The 14,610-nt window shown below is 45.1% G+C and overlaps 2 protein-coding genes across 14 annotated transcripts in view; one reads left to right on the top strand and one right to left on the bottom strand.

The window, feature by feature from the left end:
* Positions 1-6: 6 nt before the first annotated feature.
* SRA1 (steroid receptor RNA activator 1) lies at positions 7-5,827 on the top strand. 2 transcript variants are annotated; one of them, XM_037801154.1, is made up of 5 exons: positions 7-845; positions 1,001-1,126; positions 4,229-4,434; positions 5,110-5,215; positions 5,375-5,827. In XM_037801154.1, the coding sequence occupies exons 1-5, from the start codon at positions 785-787 to the stop codon at positions 5,578-5,580; spliced, it is 705 nt and encodes a 234-aa protein (XP_037657082.1). In that variant the 5' UTR covers positions 7-784; the 3' UTR covers positions 5,581-5,827. The 2 variants fall into 2 exon arrangements, with proteins under 2 accessions (XP_037657082.1, XP_037657081.1); XM_037801153.1 differs by having other exon boundaries at positions 101-845; positions 5,107-5,215.
* Positions 5,828-6,638: 811 nt separating this feature from the next.
* LOC119507882 (ankyrin repeat and KH domain-containing protein 1) overlaps positions 6,639-14,610 on the bottom strand; it is a 178,688-nt gene continuing 170,716 nt past the window's right edge. For 5 of the 12 annotated variants that reach the window (XM_037801128.1, XM_037801131.1, XM_037801130.1 and 2 more), the window contains 3 exons: positions 11,585-11,694; positions 7,217-7,384; positions 6,640-7,068 (listed from right to left, as the gene is read on the bottom strand). In XM_037801128.1, the coding sequence (XP_037657056.1) occupies positions 7,065-7,068; positions 7,217-7,384; positions 11,585-11,694 (282 nt within the window). In that variant the 3' untranslated portion in view covers positions 6,640-7,064. The other 7 variants (XM_037801137.1, XM_037801138.1, XM_037801139.1 and 4 more) reach the window with 3 other exon arrangements.

Here is a 14,610-nt window from a genome sequence, read left to right as displayed (position 1 = left end):
AAAAACCTGTGTAAGGTGAGTGTCCTTGTATCTGTGCTTGGTGTTGGCAGCTGCCTGTAGTCACATGAGGGCAGGTGGGTGATGGAAATCTGGTCTCATTCATTCAACAAATGTTTTTTCTAAGGTGTTACTATGTGCAAGGAACAAAGCTAGGTCCTGGGATGTAATAAAATAATGTGTGTGTGGGGTGCCATCTTCTGAGATTATCAGAGGGTGAGACCATCAAGAGTAAAAATAAGACAGAACATATTTAGTAATACAACTAGGAAACAGAGGGTTGTGGGAGCTCAGGTGAGACTTAACCTGGCTTGTGGTGCTACGGAAGGCTTCCTGAAGAGATGACATCTAAGATAAGTACTGAAGGATGAGTCGTTTTTGCAAGCCAGGAGAGAGTGAATATTAGCGTGCAGAACAGTGGACAGAGGAGGCTCTAGAAGTCGTCCTGGCTAAATCACAGGGGGGCATGTGCAGGGCAGGGACTTCTGGTGGTTTGAACTTGTTTCTGAGCACAATTGGGACACACTGGGGAGACTGGACCTAGAGAGGACTAAGGCTCTTAGAGCGCCGATTCCTGGGAATCGGCTCCATTTGGTGCCTGTGACCAGGGCCCCGGTGAGTCCTTAGCTAGAGATTTCGAGCCCCTTAAGGGAGTTGTCGCAGGATCCCCACAAAGGCTACCGGCGTTTCTGAACAACCGCGCAACCTCGGGGGCCGGATAGTTACAGGTAATCGGCCAGTCTCAGAAGAGCCCCAGGACTGGCTCGAGTGTGCAGCCGCCCCGGAAATGACGCGCGGCCCCGCTGGCCGTGCGGAAGTGGAGATGGCGGAGCTGTACGTGAAGCCGGGTGAGCGCGGCGGCAGGGCGAGGGGCGGTGGGTTCTCACCCCTGGCCGTGCTGGGGTCGGTTACAGCGCGGGATGCGGACCCTTCGTTTTCTCCAGCCCCGATATTGACCCTTCGTGGAGCCCGGGTCTCGCTTCATGTCTCCTCTCCTCCTCAGGCAACAAGGAGCGCGGCTGGAACGACCCGCCGCAGTTCTCATACGGGCTGCAGAACCAGATTGGCTGGCCCAAGCGCACGCCACTCACAAAAAGAGTCGCCGCCCCCCAGGATGGATCCCCCAAAGGTGCGTGGGATCCCCGCGCGTGGAGACCAGCGGGGGGTGGGGATAGGCAATGTTAGGGATAAGCCTGCTTCTTTCTATTCTGATGATTTCCTAGCCACAGAAGGGAGGTTGGGGACCCCGAAAGTGACTCCAGGCAGGCCCTTTCTCTACTGCCCAGGGCAATAAATGTTCCATCGCTTTCAAAAGACTATATACTTTCATCCTAGGTGATCTCACCCAGACTTAAGGTTTTAAATACAGTTTTTATTCTTAAAATACTTTCAAATTTGTATTTCCAATTTGGGTCTCTTCCCAGAACTGCACAGTAGTTGTTTGTTCTACATCTTTGCTTAGGTATATAATAAGCATTTAAGACTTAAGGTGTCATTCATTTACTTAATCATATTTATTGAGCACTTTCTCTCAGCTAAGCACTGTTCAAAAGTGAACTAGACATGGTAAAAGGTCTCTGCTTTCATGGAGCCCACACTCTCGTTTTGGAGACAGACTTAAAAATGAAACAACGGTAGATGCTGTTCAGAGAAGTAAAACAAAGTGATGTGATAGTGTCTGGGTAAACTAAGTTAGAGATTCACACTTAAATTGAAAACAACTATTTCAGGTTTAATGCCAGCCACGCAAAGATCAGCTGCAAAAGTATACCAGGCAAAGGCACAGCTAATGCAGAAGCCCTGAGATGAGAACAAGTTTGGCAAATTCAATCTGTGGGCTGGGCATAGAGTGAGATGAGACATGAGAGGTAGACAGAAGCCAGATGGTGGTGGGTTTTGGAAGCCATTGAAACGTTTAGAGTAGTGAAGGGGTGCCTTTCTCTCCTGAGGGTTTCCCAGCAGAGGAAAGGGGTTTGTGGCCTCAAAATGGGCTCAGGGTTGGCTGTCAGCACCCCTCAATTCTCCAAACCCTTTCCACTGCAAAGGAATGATATAAAACTAGGGTTTCTTAACCTTGGTAGTATTGACGCTTTGGGCCAGATAATTCGTTGTTGTGGGGGAACCGTCCTGTCCATTATAAAAAGTTTAGCAGTAACCCTGGCTTCTACCAGGAGATGCTAGTAGAACTCACCCGTTGTGGCAGCCAAAAATGTCTGAAGACATTGCCAAATGTCCCATAGGGGCAAAATTTCCCACGCTTAACCACTGACTGATTTACATCTTAAAAAGATCAGTGTCTGTTTTTCTGTAGAAAACAGATTTTAGGGAAGAAGTGGAAAGACAAATTAAAAGGCTATTATGGTATTATAGGCAAGATTTGATGATAGCTTGGACAAGGGTGGGAGTGGTGGAGGTTCTAAGAATTGGATGGATATGGGAAATATTATGGAGAAAGTCAGTAGGAGTGAGTGGATATAGGAGGTGAGGGAAAGTATAACCTTTACATTTGTTGCTTGAGGAACTAGCTGATATTGTCCCTTCATATCGTAAGACTGGGGGGTAAAAGAGGTTTTGGGGGTGGTGGTGGAGGAAACCAAGCTTTCTCTTTTGGCCATGTTAAGTTTGGGTTGCTAATTTGGGTAGAGGTCTAGACCATAATTAGAGAAGAGTCACCATTATACGGATGGTATTTGATGTCATGAACTTGAATGACGTTACCTAGGGAGAGTGATGAATGCTGCTGAGAGGTCGAGTAGGATAGAAATAAGAGACCATTCGATTTGACAATATAGCAATTCACTGGTGATTTTAACAAAAGCAGACTCTGGTGAGAAAAGCTCAGCTGGAATGGGCTGAGTGTGAAAAGAAGTAGAGTGACAACAGACAACTCAAATTTTATGAAGCAGAGATGAGAAATGGGACTTTCCTGAAGATGGAATGTGAGAGTTTTTGTTTTTAAGATAGTACATACTAGAGCATGTTTGTATGTATCATTCAGTAGAGAGGGAGAACTGATGATGCAGGAGAAAAGAAAGAATTGCAGGAGGAAAGCCTAGGGAATACGAGAGAGGCTGGGATGCAGAGTACAGTCGGAGAGGTGGCCTTTGATATGAGCAGGAACTGTTCATCCATCATAAGAGGAAAGTGGACCCAGATGCAGGTGGGCTAGTAGATCTGGTGGGAAAGATAAGAGAGTTCCTGTCTAATGACGTTTATTTTCTCATTGAAATATGAGGCAGGGTCCAAAGTAAAGAGACAGCAGGGAAAAGAAGAGAAGGGGGAGAAGGTAGAAATGTTTTGAGTGATAAGATATGAAAAGTTGTTCTAAAAAGTGGAGAAACTAGGCAAATAACAGGATTTCCAGGCGGTATTGTGTACCTTTAAAATCCAAGGCCAGGAATGTAAAAGTATAAGTCTTCAGGCTGGTTCTGTTTTTCTTTCAACAGGTGTATACAAGTTAGGTTTAACCAAGAAAGTAGGACAGTAGGAGAGGGTAAGGGAGTTAAGAGTGTGTGTAAGGGAGTGATTTTAGTGCACCATGAAATGTGAGTAGCTGAGCTGGAGGGGAAGGAAGGGTGGTCAGGAGTTAAGAGTTCCTTTAACTCTTCATGGCTGCACTGTCTCATCCATTAGTTCTACACTAGTTCTTAATAAAAACAGCTAATTTTGTGAGCACTTTTTGCTATACACTAGGAGCTATATATAGTGTACATCTAGGAGCTGTACCCTATCCTAATCCTCATTACAACCCTATGAAATAAGGCTATTGCTACAATATCCCCATTTTACAGAAGACGAGCCCAAGCTCAAAGGGTAAGTCACTTGCCAAAGGTGACACAGTGAGTGAGCTAGGATAAACTTAAATGTCACCTCAGAAGGCCTTTCCTAAACACCCAGTCTAGGTAGATCCACCCCCCCCACCCCACCCCCCATTCTTCTTTATTACATCATCCATTTTATTTCTTTGTAACACTTAACACAACTTGGTATTCTTCTTGTTTGTCTCTTCCCTGAAGAATTTGATCTCTGAGATCAGGAACTTAATCTGTCTGCTTTACCACTCTATCTATGGTGCCTTGCACATTATCTTGTGCATAGTAGGAACTTCGTAAGTATAAATTATTTTGAATGAATGCATTGTCCTAGAAAGTAGCCCTCATTAAAAAGGATGAATTTAGAGTTGAGCTTACCTATTTAAGCCACATTGCTTGATCCTGCTTTACCTTTGCAGTCCCTGCCTCAGAGACTTCTCCTGGGCACCCCCCAATAGGACCTCCACCTCCTTCAAGTAAGGCTCCCAGGCTGCCATCTATGGGAGGATGTCCCACCTCTGGTTTGGAACCTACAAGTTTTCCAGTCATGGAGTCTGAGACTGTGCTGGAGGATGTGCTGAGACCTTTGGAACAAGCACTGGAGGACTGCCGTGGCCACATGAGGGTAAGCCCTGGCACACCAGGGGCCAGTGGGGAAGACTCCCATCAGTGCCCAGATCTAGATATGGCTTGTGGAAGGAAGCCTCTCTGACTCTCTGAGCAATGGCTCTTAGTCCTTTTTGAGTCATGGACCCCTCCAGAATCTGCTAAGGACTTCCCAGAAAAAGGAACACAGGATTTCCAGGAGGGTTCATGGGACTTTTGAAGATCAGTCAGAAGAGGCTTGTAGGAATAAGACTTGAATTATTCAGCTCTCATTGATGAGGACAGCAGCCTGACTTTCTCTTATTTTTAGGACATTCAGAGCAGATCTGCTTATTTTCTGCCTAGGAAATTTATATGCTGACCCAGTAAGAGAGGGAGAGGGAAATCCCCTTCTATCTGTGTTTTGTAAGTTCTCTGGAGGCAAGGGATCCAAGGAATATCTTAAAGGAAAGGGGAAATAGCTTGGTTATTTTACTTCTTTGGTCTTTAGTTTCCTTGTTTGTAAAGTAGCACTATAGGATGAACTCCTGAGGGTCTGTGAAGCCCTTGAAATTTTAAAATTCTAACCATACATGCTGTAAGAAGTAAGTGTAGTTTCTGGGCCAAAGAAAGTGGGTGCTACTTATGTGGTGCTGCCTTTCTCCTCCCCTTGTTGGGCAGGCAGTACTGAGTTGGAGAGGGCTTGTCTCAGAAGCAGGTATGTGATGACATCAGCCGACGCCTGGCACTGCTGCAGGAACAGTGGGCTGGAGGGAAGCTGTCAATACCTGTAAAGAAGAGGATGGCTCTGCTGGTGCGAGGTATGGGTGAGTCCCTTGGTCCAGGCTTAAGTCCCTTGTCCTCCCATGGTTGGCTGAGTTGGAACAGGTGCTGAGATTTTGACTGATTGATTGGGAGGGGAGGAATGGAAACTACTTCTTTTGCCCCGTCCTGCTTGCTCAGCCCCTCTCTCTCCTCAGAGCTTTCAAGCCACCGGTGGGATGCAGCAGATGACATCCACCGCTCACTCATGGTTGATCATGTGACTGAGGTCAGTCAGTGGATGGTGGGAGTTAAAAGATTAATTGCGGAAAAGAGGAGTCTGTCTTCAGGGGAGGAAGCCACTGAAGAGAAATCTGCAGCTGAAGAGATCCAGACCTTCTCGGCCTTCCTCCGGGCTCCATAATCCTGTGGGTTCCCCAGACTCAGTTCACATCATCTCTGCCTTGGTGTGGGAGGCCTTCTCTCACTTGACTCCGTACTACCAAGGAGACTGTCTGCCTTATTGGGGTCTTTGGCCTGACTCACTTTTTGGGGAAGAGGTCCCACCTGGGCCATGGGGAGATCAGTTGTTATTCGTAGCATATGCATTTCAATAAAAACAACTCAATGGTGGGCTCTTGGTAGGAGAGATGAGCCCTTCCTATGCCAAACTGGTCCTCTGTGATGTCCTCAGCCACCCTGTTCCCTGCAAACTCTGCAAACCTCTGTTCTTCTGCCATTCATCCTGAAGGGCCCTGCTGAAGAGGATGACCAGATTGTTCCCTGCCACCTTCCCCAAAATTAGACTGAAAAGTACATCACTTGGTGGGCTAAGCAGCCCTGTCTTTGGATGATTTCATTTCTGAACAGAGGCTCAAATATGGAGATATTTTTCCCTCAAGAAAAAGAGGGAAAGACTGCCCTGTTTATACTCTATTACCCTTGATATATGTACTTGCTACAGAGATTAAGAACCACATAGAGTGGGTTTCTGATGTATAAATTGAAGGAGAAAAAGACCAGATTACTGAGATTTGGGATCCTGGCACTTTATCTGACTCACCAAACAAGTTGCTGCCTATTTTCGTGGGCCTCATTTAGACTCTAAGGTCTCTTCTAACTCTCTGAGTACAACTTTGCTGGGTGGCAGGGCCCCTGGTGGGTATCATGCTGTGAGAAGGGAGGGTACAGTTTTCAGTGTTGAGATAGGAGAATTAGTACATGCAGGGAGGAGGCAGAAAAGGCATGGGATGAGCACAAGGCTGGGGACAGTACCTATTTCTCAAGTACCCTGCTTTGGAATGGATAGGGAAGGCCTGCTAGAGAGGCCTAGTTCCAGGAAGGCTGCTTCCTGGAAAGATGGGAACAGCCCTTGACAGGGGTCAGGCTACTGCAGTTTATGGTTTGGCAGCTCTGTAGCCTGTGCCTGTAGCCTGCCTCAGGTTCTCACTGCTGCTGGAAGTAGGCCCAGTTGGAGCTGGGAAGGGATCTGGGGCCTCTGATCCTAACTAGGCCAGCCAGGCCACACAGTCTCTTACTACGTGGCTGAGTGGGAAGATCCGCATTGAGACACTGGAGCCAAGGCATTTCTTTGAATGTTTACTAAGCAGTCAGAAGGTGATATACTCCACTCCCCAGTCCCAGCTCCTGAGCAGAGGCCTAAAGACCAAAGAGTAAGTACAGATAAGGGCTTGGCAAATTACCCACTCCTATCCCTGGTCTAGCTGCCTCAGAACTAAGGGAGGCCCAGGATCAGTGAGACACTCCCTTCCAGATTAGATGAGGCCAGCTGGCCTTTGGATACCCCAGGAAGAGATGATGGCGGTAGCGAACGGCATGAGGGATCCCTCTATAATTCCACACATGAAGTCATCTGCACTGGATCAAATATCCATTTCAAATTGTGCGTCATCTGGAGAGAAAAGAGGCAGGAGGACTGGTTGCTGTGCTGAGGGCACTGGGTCTGCAGGCTCAGGGCCAGTGCAGCAATCCCTGTTAGAATTAAACCCCCACTCTACTTTGCAGGGGCATTTCTTAATTTTAGGTCCTATTTTCCTTACCGGGTGTCTCTTCCTCTGTCTCCTGCTCCTTCAGCTCCTCCAACTTGGAGGGTGGGGCTGTTGCAGTTGTGACTCCGGGAATCTGAGGCAGGCAGCATGGGGGCGTCCGGGCAATGGGTGAGTTCTTGCACTCCAGCAGGAACTTTCGGTCGTAGATGATCCTGGTGCCTGTCAAGGAGTAGGGGCTAAGGTAAGAGGCAGGAACTTGGGTGGGTACAGAGCTGGCTGGCTGTGGCCCCAGACACTGGCCTTTTAGGGACCTGGGAGTCACATTTCCCTATGCATCAAAGCCAGGATCTCTGCTGACTAGACTTCCCAGTCCTTAATGACCTGTGGGCCTAACCAAGGTAGAGCTAAGCACTGTAAAGTGAGTGGGGTGTTCTGGTTGGTCTAGGAAGGGACTTTTATGTTAAGGATTGCCTCAGGTCTTGGTTTTAGGAGGGGAACCCAACTTGGAGCTCAGACATTCTAGGCTGCTTTTCTACCATTCTGTTGGCTCTGGGACTTCCTTGCTTTGGTTCACAAGGTGGGACCTAGCCCTCCGGCTTCAAGACCAGGAAGTCATAAAACAGATTTGAAGGTGGTTTACCCAGTGCTGTCACCTGGGCTGACAACCTACAGGGCGGAGCTATTTAAAATAGGGACAGACTGTTCTTATCCTGACCTGTCTAACGTCCTACAAGGCTTAGCCCAGCCCAGAGGAACTTGGCCCACATCATGTTCTCAAAGGGCCATGCCCTGTTCTCCCCCTCTTCTCCGCTTCCACGTGGCAGGAACCCCTAGGTCCAGAGCCCAGCAGCTCGTGATCCCAGGCTGCTTGCCCAACCAAACAGCCACCAGCCAGCCACCAAGATACGTGCATCCCCAGCCCCCAGTACCCTACTCTAACCCCTTTGCAAGACCTATGTGCTTCCTGCTTAGGCCATGCTCTGCTGGGGTCTCCGATTCTACTCCTAGGTAGCAAAATCTCGAGGGGGGTGGGGTGGGTGAGCACATACCCAGAACCCAGGCCCGAGTGAGGGATTTCAGTCCACAATCACCTAAAAGGTAGGCTCGAGGCCCTGTTACATCACTTCAAGGTTTTAGCAACCAGGCCTCGGCTCAGAACCTCCTCCCCCAAAAGCTACTAAAAACTACTACCTGCAAAGGGACCTGCGGATAACTCCAAGGTCCGCACTTCCCCACCCCCGCCCAGCGGCGGCACACTAGCTCTGGCCTGCCGGCTGCCTGCAGACCCCAGCTCGGTACGCTGACCTCCCGGGGTAGTGGCATATAGCGTGCCCCCCGGCGTGGAGCTGTAGCAATCGGACAGACGGTCCTGGCCACCGGGAATCGGGCAGGTCGTTGACGTGAACATAGTGAGCGGGTTGAACAGGAAAGCAGGTAGCCGGTGTTCAGCGCGTTGAGCTCGGCTATGAGTCGTCTGAGGCGGACTCAGCCGACCACGTGCAGCCGCAACACCACCAGGACAACGTCACGCCCGGGGCGGGACACCCTCCGTCATTCTACACGATGGCCCCGCCCCTCCCGCGAGGGAGCAAGCTACGAGCTTGGAGAATGCTTGCAAGGGCTGAGTCCCAGGCCCCCGGCACCGGCCTTCAAGCACTGCAGCAGCTTAGCTATTCAGTTTGCTGCTGGGCGCTGGGGGCTGATGAGGTACAGCGCACGGTACTACCACGTATTAATTTAACAGTTTTGAACAGTAAGGCACTACTATTAGCCACATTTTACAGACAAGGAAACTAAAGCCCAGAAGTTTTAAGTCCCTAGTTCAAAGCTGGACATCTTGTAGGTGGGGGAGCTAGGGTTCGAATCCAGAGCCTGTACATTACAGCTATGTATAATGCCTCCCACAATCAATCACAGTATAGGATGAAAGTGCCTTGCTGGCCTGGAACACAGCAGGAGAAGGGAGGGGACTTTCTGGAAGAAGTGATACCTGGACTGATTAAAGGATGAGTAAAGGTTGGGGAATAGGGGAGGCTGCAACTGATTTATCACCAGTGGGCAGGCCTGCCCTTTGATCTCTCTGCCATCACTAACCTCAGGAAACTAAGGAGCTGGGGTGATGATTAGGACTTGGTCTTTAGTCTCTTGGAAAGGAAGGTCACAGACTCTGGCCTTGGAGATAAGGCTTTTTGATGTAGGCACAGTGATAAGAGGAGAGGGGTGGCGGTATGCTACATATACTGAAAATTTCAACCAGTTCCAGTTGTCCTTTATTTGGCTTTCTCAAAATTACTAACTGCCCTCTACTAAAAAAAAAATTAAGTATATCACCTGACTGCATATATTTATCAATATTACCTCAGCTCTGGCTTCAACAGATTTTCCCTTAACCTCGATTTCCTTGCTCATTAAAAATAAAAAAAGTGTATTTCATAAATCACTGCTTCTCAAATTTTAATGTGCATATCAATCATCTGGAAATCCTGTTAAAATGAGGGTTCTAATACAGTAGGGGTTGGGACCTGAGATTCTGAATCTTTGATAAGCTCCTAGGTGAAGCAGATGCTGCTGGTCCTCGGGTCACACTTCTAATAGCAACGGTATGTATATTTTATTGTTCCAAAAAGGGATCTGAGCCTCTTACAAAGTAGTGCATGCTTAACTGAAGTGTCTTAGCAGTGCTGGGAGTAGACTGTGGAGAGCAATTTAGGATGACTCAGCTTTTAAGAAAGGTGAATTCGTAGTCTGGTGAGGGAGTGGGGCATGGGGTAGAGGGCAGAGAGAGTGATGGTGGAGAGACCAGTCTAGTGAAATGGGATCAGCAAAAGGGCACTGGCTGTGGGAACAAAACGAAGTGGATGGGAATCAGATACACCAAAGAGGAAGGATAAGGTGATTAAGAGTGGGGTGAGGGAGAGGGAGGATAATTCCCAATTTTCTGGCTTGAGAGTCTTGGCAGGTGGTAGAACCACCTAACATAACAGGGAAAACAAGAGGAGGTGCAGATCTGATACTGGGGAATGCAGTGTGTATATAACACGCAGATGGACAAGCACCGAAAGGAGCTAGATATATTAGTCTGAAGCTTACGGGGAGAAGTCTGGGCTAGGTTATAGATTTTGGTGGAGTGAAATCCAAGTATATGGAATGAAATCACAGAGAGAGAAGATACAATGTAAGAAAACACCTGGGCACATCAATATTTATTTAAGTCTCAAAAGAGACTGAGAAAGACCAGTCAGAGAAATAAGAGAACTAGGAAAGAACAGTGTCAAAGAATTTCAAGGAAGTATCAGCATGGAAGTGAGGTGTTCCTTTTACTAGTCTACTACAAAACAGCAGCAGTTACTACTACTATAACAACTACTGCTAGCAGCTAAGTTTTCTTGAAACACTGTGTGTTATAAAGGCCAGAGCTAGAGAATAGGTAGCTAGCTTTAAAGAGAAAACCAGATTGATCATCCATGCAATCTGGATGAAGAAATAAGAGTTTAAATCAGAGGCTCAACACTGATTAGAATATGGGGTGCTTTAAAAAAATACCTATGTCAGGTCCCATCCCCAAAGATTTGATTTAAATGGTCTGAGGTTGGTCTGGCTCTTACACACACACACACAATTTTTTTTAAAGCTCTCCAGATGATTCTGTGGGGTAGCCATGATTGAGAACCCTTGATTAAGATGAAGGGATACTTGGTATGAAAATACTAGGCACAAAGAAAGAAATCAAGAGAGAGACAAGGCAGTGGGTTACTTACTTCCAGCTCAGTATTATATTGGGAGAAACTGCTTTTGACTCAAACCAATATCATCAAGATAAAACAGGACATAAAAAGTAATTCAAAATAGATTTACAATCAGAACGTGTGATTCAGCATAATCTTTGTTTTCCAAATCAGGTCTTGAAGCCCAGGCTGTTGCCCTGTATTTTAGGTAGTCCTAACACATTAAGTTTTGGAAATCACATTTCTCTCACCCATTTCTTACAGGAGAAAGTGAAGGTGAAGGAAATTGAAGGTTGGCAAATGACAGATTTTTGAGGATGAATAGAAAATGCAGTGTTATCAGAGCCCCTCACCCTAGCACAGGGTTCACTGGGAAGTTGTCATAATCAGACACGTTTCTTGGTAGAAGAGATTTAGAGCTAGTTAAAGAACAAGCTGTTCAGAAGCTATTTTTTCTACAGGCTTGTTTGCCTCTACCTGGGTTTACATGTGGTCCAAAGGTCTTAAACAGTGTGATAGAACCACATATACTAAGTATCCCTCTCTGTTTGGCTTGAAACTATAATATGACCAGACTCTCCACTTCTACAAGCCAGCTCAAACTCAGACAATAGTTTTGAGGGTAAGAGGAGGATTTGGCCAGAATCTACATGAACAGATGAAAACTGCAGTTCTAAGTCCTGAGATTTCTTACCTCTGGTTAGGAGAGGCCACCATTGGTTGTCCAATTCTCTTCTTCGTTCTGGTTAGCTGAGGTGATAGGATTTCCCCTTTGAGAGCAGGGACTGAAGAAAGCAGACTGGCCTATAAAAGGGCAAGTCAGCACACTGTAGCCACAGTAGGTTTAAAGGGTCTAAAAACAGTCAGTAATTTTATTGGTGGTAAAATTTTATTACATTGAACACTACTTGAAATAAGTGGGTCCAGAAACCTTGAAGATATAGTTTTATTCCTTGAAAGAGCTGTTACTGTCATGGGATTTGATCTGTGCCTCAGCAGAATGTTTCTTAATGACATGAGGTCTTTCTAGGATATGCAAGGCTTTCTTCTGTCTCTGCTAAAATCTCAAAGTCAATACTGGCCCCACAGCAGGCTTTTGGTTCCATGTCAGAACCAACAGTAGGGGTGCTCAAATCTCAGCACTATAAACATTCTAATGATTTCCATTATCCTCATACCTTATATTCTCATTCATAAGAAGAAAAAAAAATCTGTGTTAGAACCATGGGATGTTTTTAATTCATTTAAGTTCATTTTCCAATGAGGAAAGTGAAGCCTATAAAGGTGAAATGACTTGCCTAAAGCTTGGCAGTGGCAGAACTAAAAACAGAACTTAGGCTTCTGACTCTTATTCCACTTAACCATTCCATCCCCCTCCCAAATCCCTTGTATATTTTGAAAATAATTAAGTTCTTACCTGAGCTAGGTTTTATCCAATGTTCAGGATGGTAAAATAGCAGTAAAGTAATGTCAGGAAGAGGCAGACAGAGGAAGAAGAGATTGTAGCAGGCAAAATGGGGTAGGGAGTAGGCTACTGGGATCCAAACAGTGAAAAAGAAAGGAAGGCAGTGCTGATAAGAGGGAAGGGAGGAGAGTATCCTAAAGAACTCCTCCCAACCCATATTTCCCGTTTCTTTCTAATCTTCCTAGGGCTTTCTCATAATTGCTTTCTTTTTGCCTCATGGTTTTTAGCTGACTAGAAATAAAAAATTCTCTTTCTGTTGTCCTCAGAGTGCAGAATATGGGCTTAAGGGCTTCTTCAGACAATCCAAATGTATTGCAGATAGTTAAGGTAGAACAAAACTCACCTTTTTGGTTCACTGAATAATTTACTTTAATATTACCTCACTAGTGTACATTTCATCTAGAGTAGTTTCATTCATTTCACTCATAAAGTGTAATTTTTTTTATTAGTGGCAAGTGGGACCAGCAAGATATGTAGGTGATCCAAGGGGTCTTTTGTCTCCCCAAAAAGTGGTCAGAAGGCCTCTTGAAAATACTTGATGCAGTTATCAAGTACTACAAAGGTGGCAGCTTCCACACCAGTGATACACTCCAAATCAATTCAAAATACAAAATAAGAAATGAGTTCAAAGAAGCTCTCTCATCTGTAAGATGATACAGAAGACAAAGGAACCAGATATGTCTAATGCAGAACAAACATGATGTGTATGATCTGGGTGCTAGGCAGAGAAAATTAAGAACTCTTGTTGGCATGACAGTAGAAGAGTGCAGCTTATATGGCTCTTTCCCTAGTTACTCCTATATGTCTATGCATCTTCCTTTGCCTTGATAAGCATTTTGGCTTCTCTATCAGCCCCAAACATTCTGTTGTTTTCTTTTTTAGACGGCCTATACAAGACCAGGAAATTCAACTGCATGAAAATACATGAACAAGTTGATGACTATTCTAATCAGTGGAACAGCATTTCCTTGTCTATTGCATCAGATTCTTGGCACGGCATATGGTTTGGCCAAAGCAAACTCATTCCAGTGTTCCTGTGTTTAGCTTGTTAAACATACTGGCTCTTCATTCTTGGGGCCATGGAACTAAGCCCAGAATTAGTCACATATTTATAAACATTACTCAGCTGCTTCAACGACACAAAAGAATTACAGGAGTCACCCCCATTCTTGCCCCAACTCATACAGAACTTAAAACACTTATAATTGAATAAATCTTTTAGATAAAAAAATTTGGAAGCACAAAGGAACCTGAAGTTGATGATTTGAGTGTCCCTAAGTTTGTTCAGTGTCATCTGATTTAAATCCCATTGTTCTTATTAATATACTCATAAGCCCTGAAGAGTTAAACTGTATCAATGGCTTATCTGCTAAAGTCAGATAAGATAAACTGCTGGGGTTTGAAACTTTTTCACATGGAAGATGATATGGAAGACAACAAGGGAAAAGGAATGTTTAACACAGAACAGGCAGATAACAAATCTTAAAAGAGCTTTTTAAAGACAGTCTAAGAATAGACTCTGAAGTGTCACACTTGAGAAGCCTGTTATAAATACAGTATTATCAACCTGGTTCAACATGATTTGTGGATTGGGTGGTACCTGTATGACTACTGAAAGGATCACACCCCACTTCTAAACACTGTTCATCTTTTTATTGAATATTCTGGTAAATATTTCACATTAATACAGGCTACATTAAGTAGAGCCACTATATGACAAGAAATTTACTCAATTTTTTCCTTTTAAGTATGTAAACAATTATACATGTATTTACCACCCTAAAACGTTGAAACATGTAATCATCTAATTCTCTTCTGCATACAAATAGCATTCAGTATGTTTAGCCAAAAGCACTAAGTTCCTCTGATCTTAATTTCAAAATGGCTAAACTAACCAGAGAACATAATCAGGTGGATAGGAAATCAATTTGTTCTTATACAATGGGCAATCAAATTTCCATTGCTAAAGCCTCAGAGAAAATTTCTTAGTTAGGCACATTAAAAAAAAAATCCCCAGGGTTCTTCCAAGGTCATAGGTTTCTCAAACAAGGCTAAAGAGTAAAGACCTTCTAAATTAGTTGACATATTTGAGATGCATGTTTCCAATATGAGGTGCCCACGTGCCAGGCCAAATCTGAAAAGGGGGAGGAAAAATTGGAATTTCTAATTAGGAATCTTTAGACAGTCACAAAATGAATATATAAATGCAATGGTAATTCACTGTTTCTGCCTAGGAAGAATGCACATACATGAAA

The sequence above is a fragment of the Choloepus didactylus genome, chromosome 13, assembly GCF_015220235.1.
Source record: "Choloepus didactylus isolate mChoDid1 chromosome 13, mChoDid1.pri, whole genome shotgun sequence".
Lineage (NCBI taxonomy): Eukaryota > Metazoa > Chordata > Mammalia > Pilosa > Megalonychidae > Choloepus > Choloepus didactylus.
The sequence above is the reverse complement of the archived record's forward strand: the minus strand, read 5'-3'. Positions and strand labels throughout refer to the sequence as shown.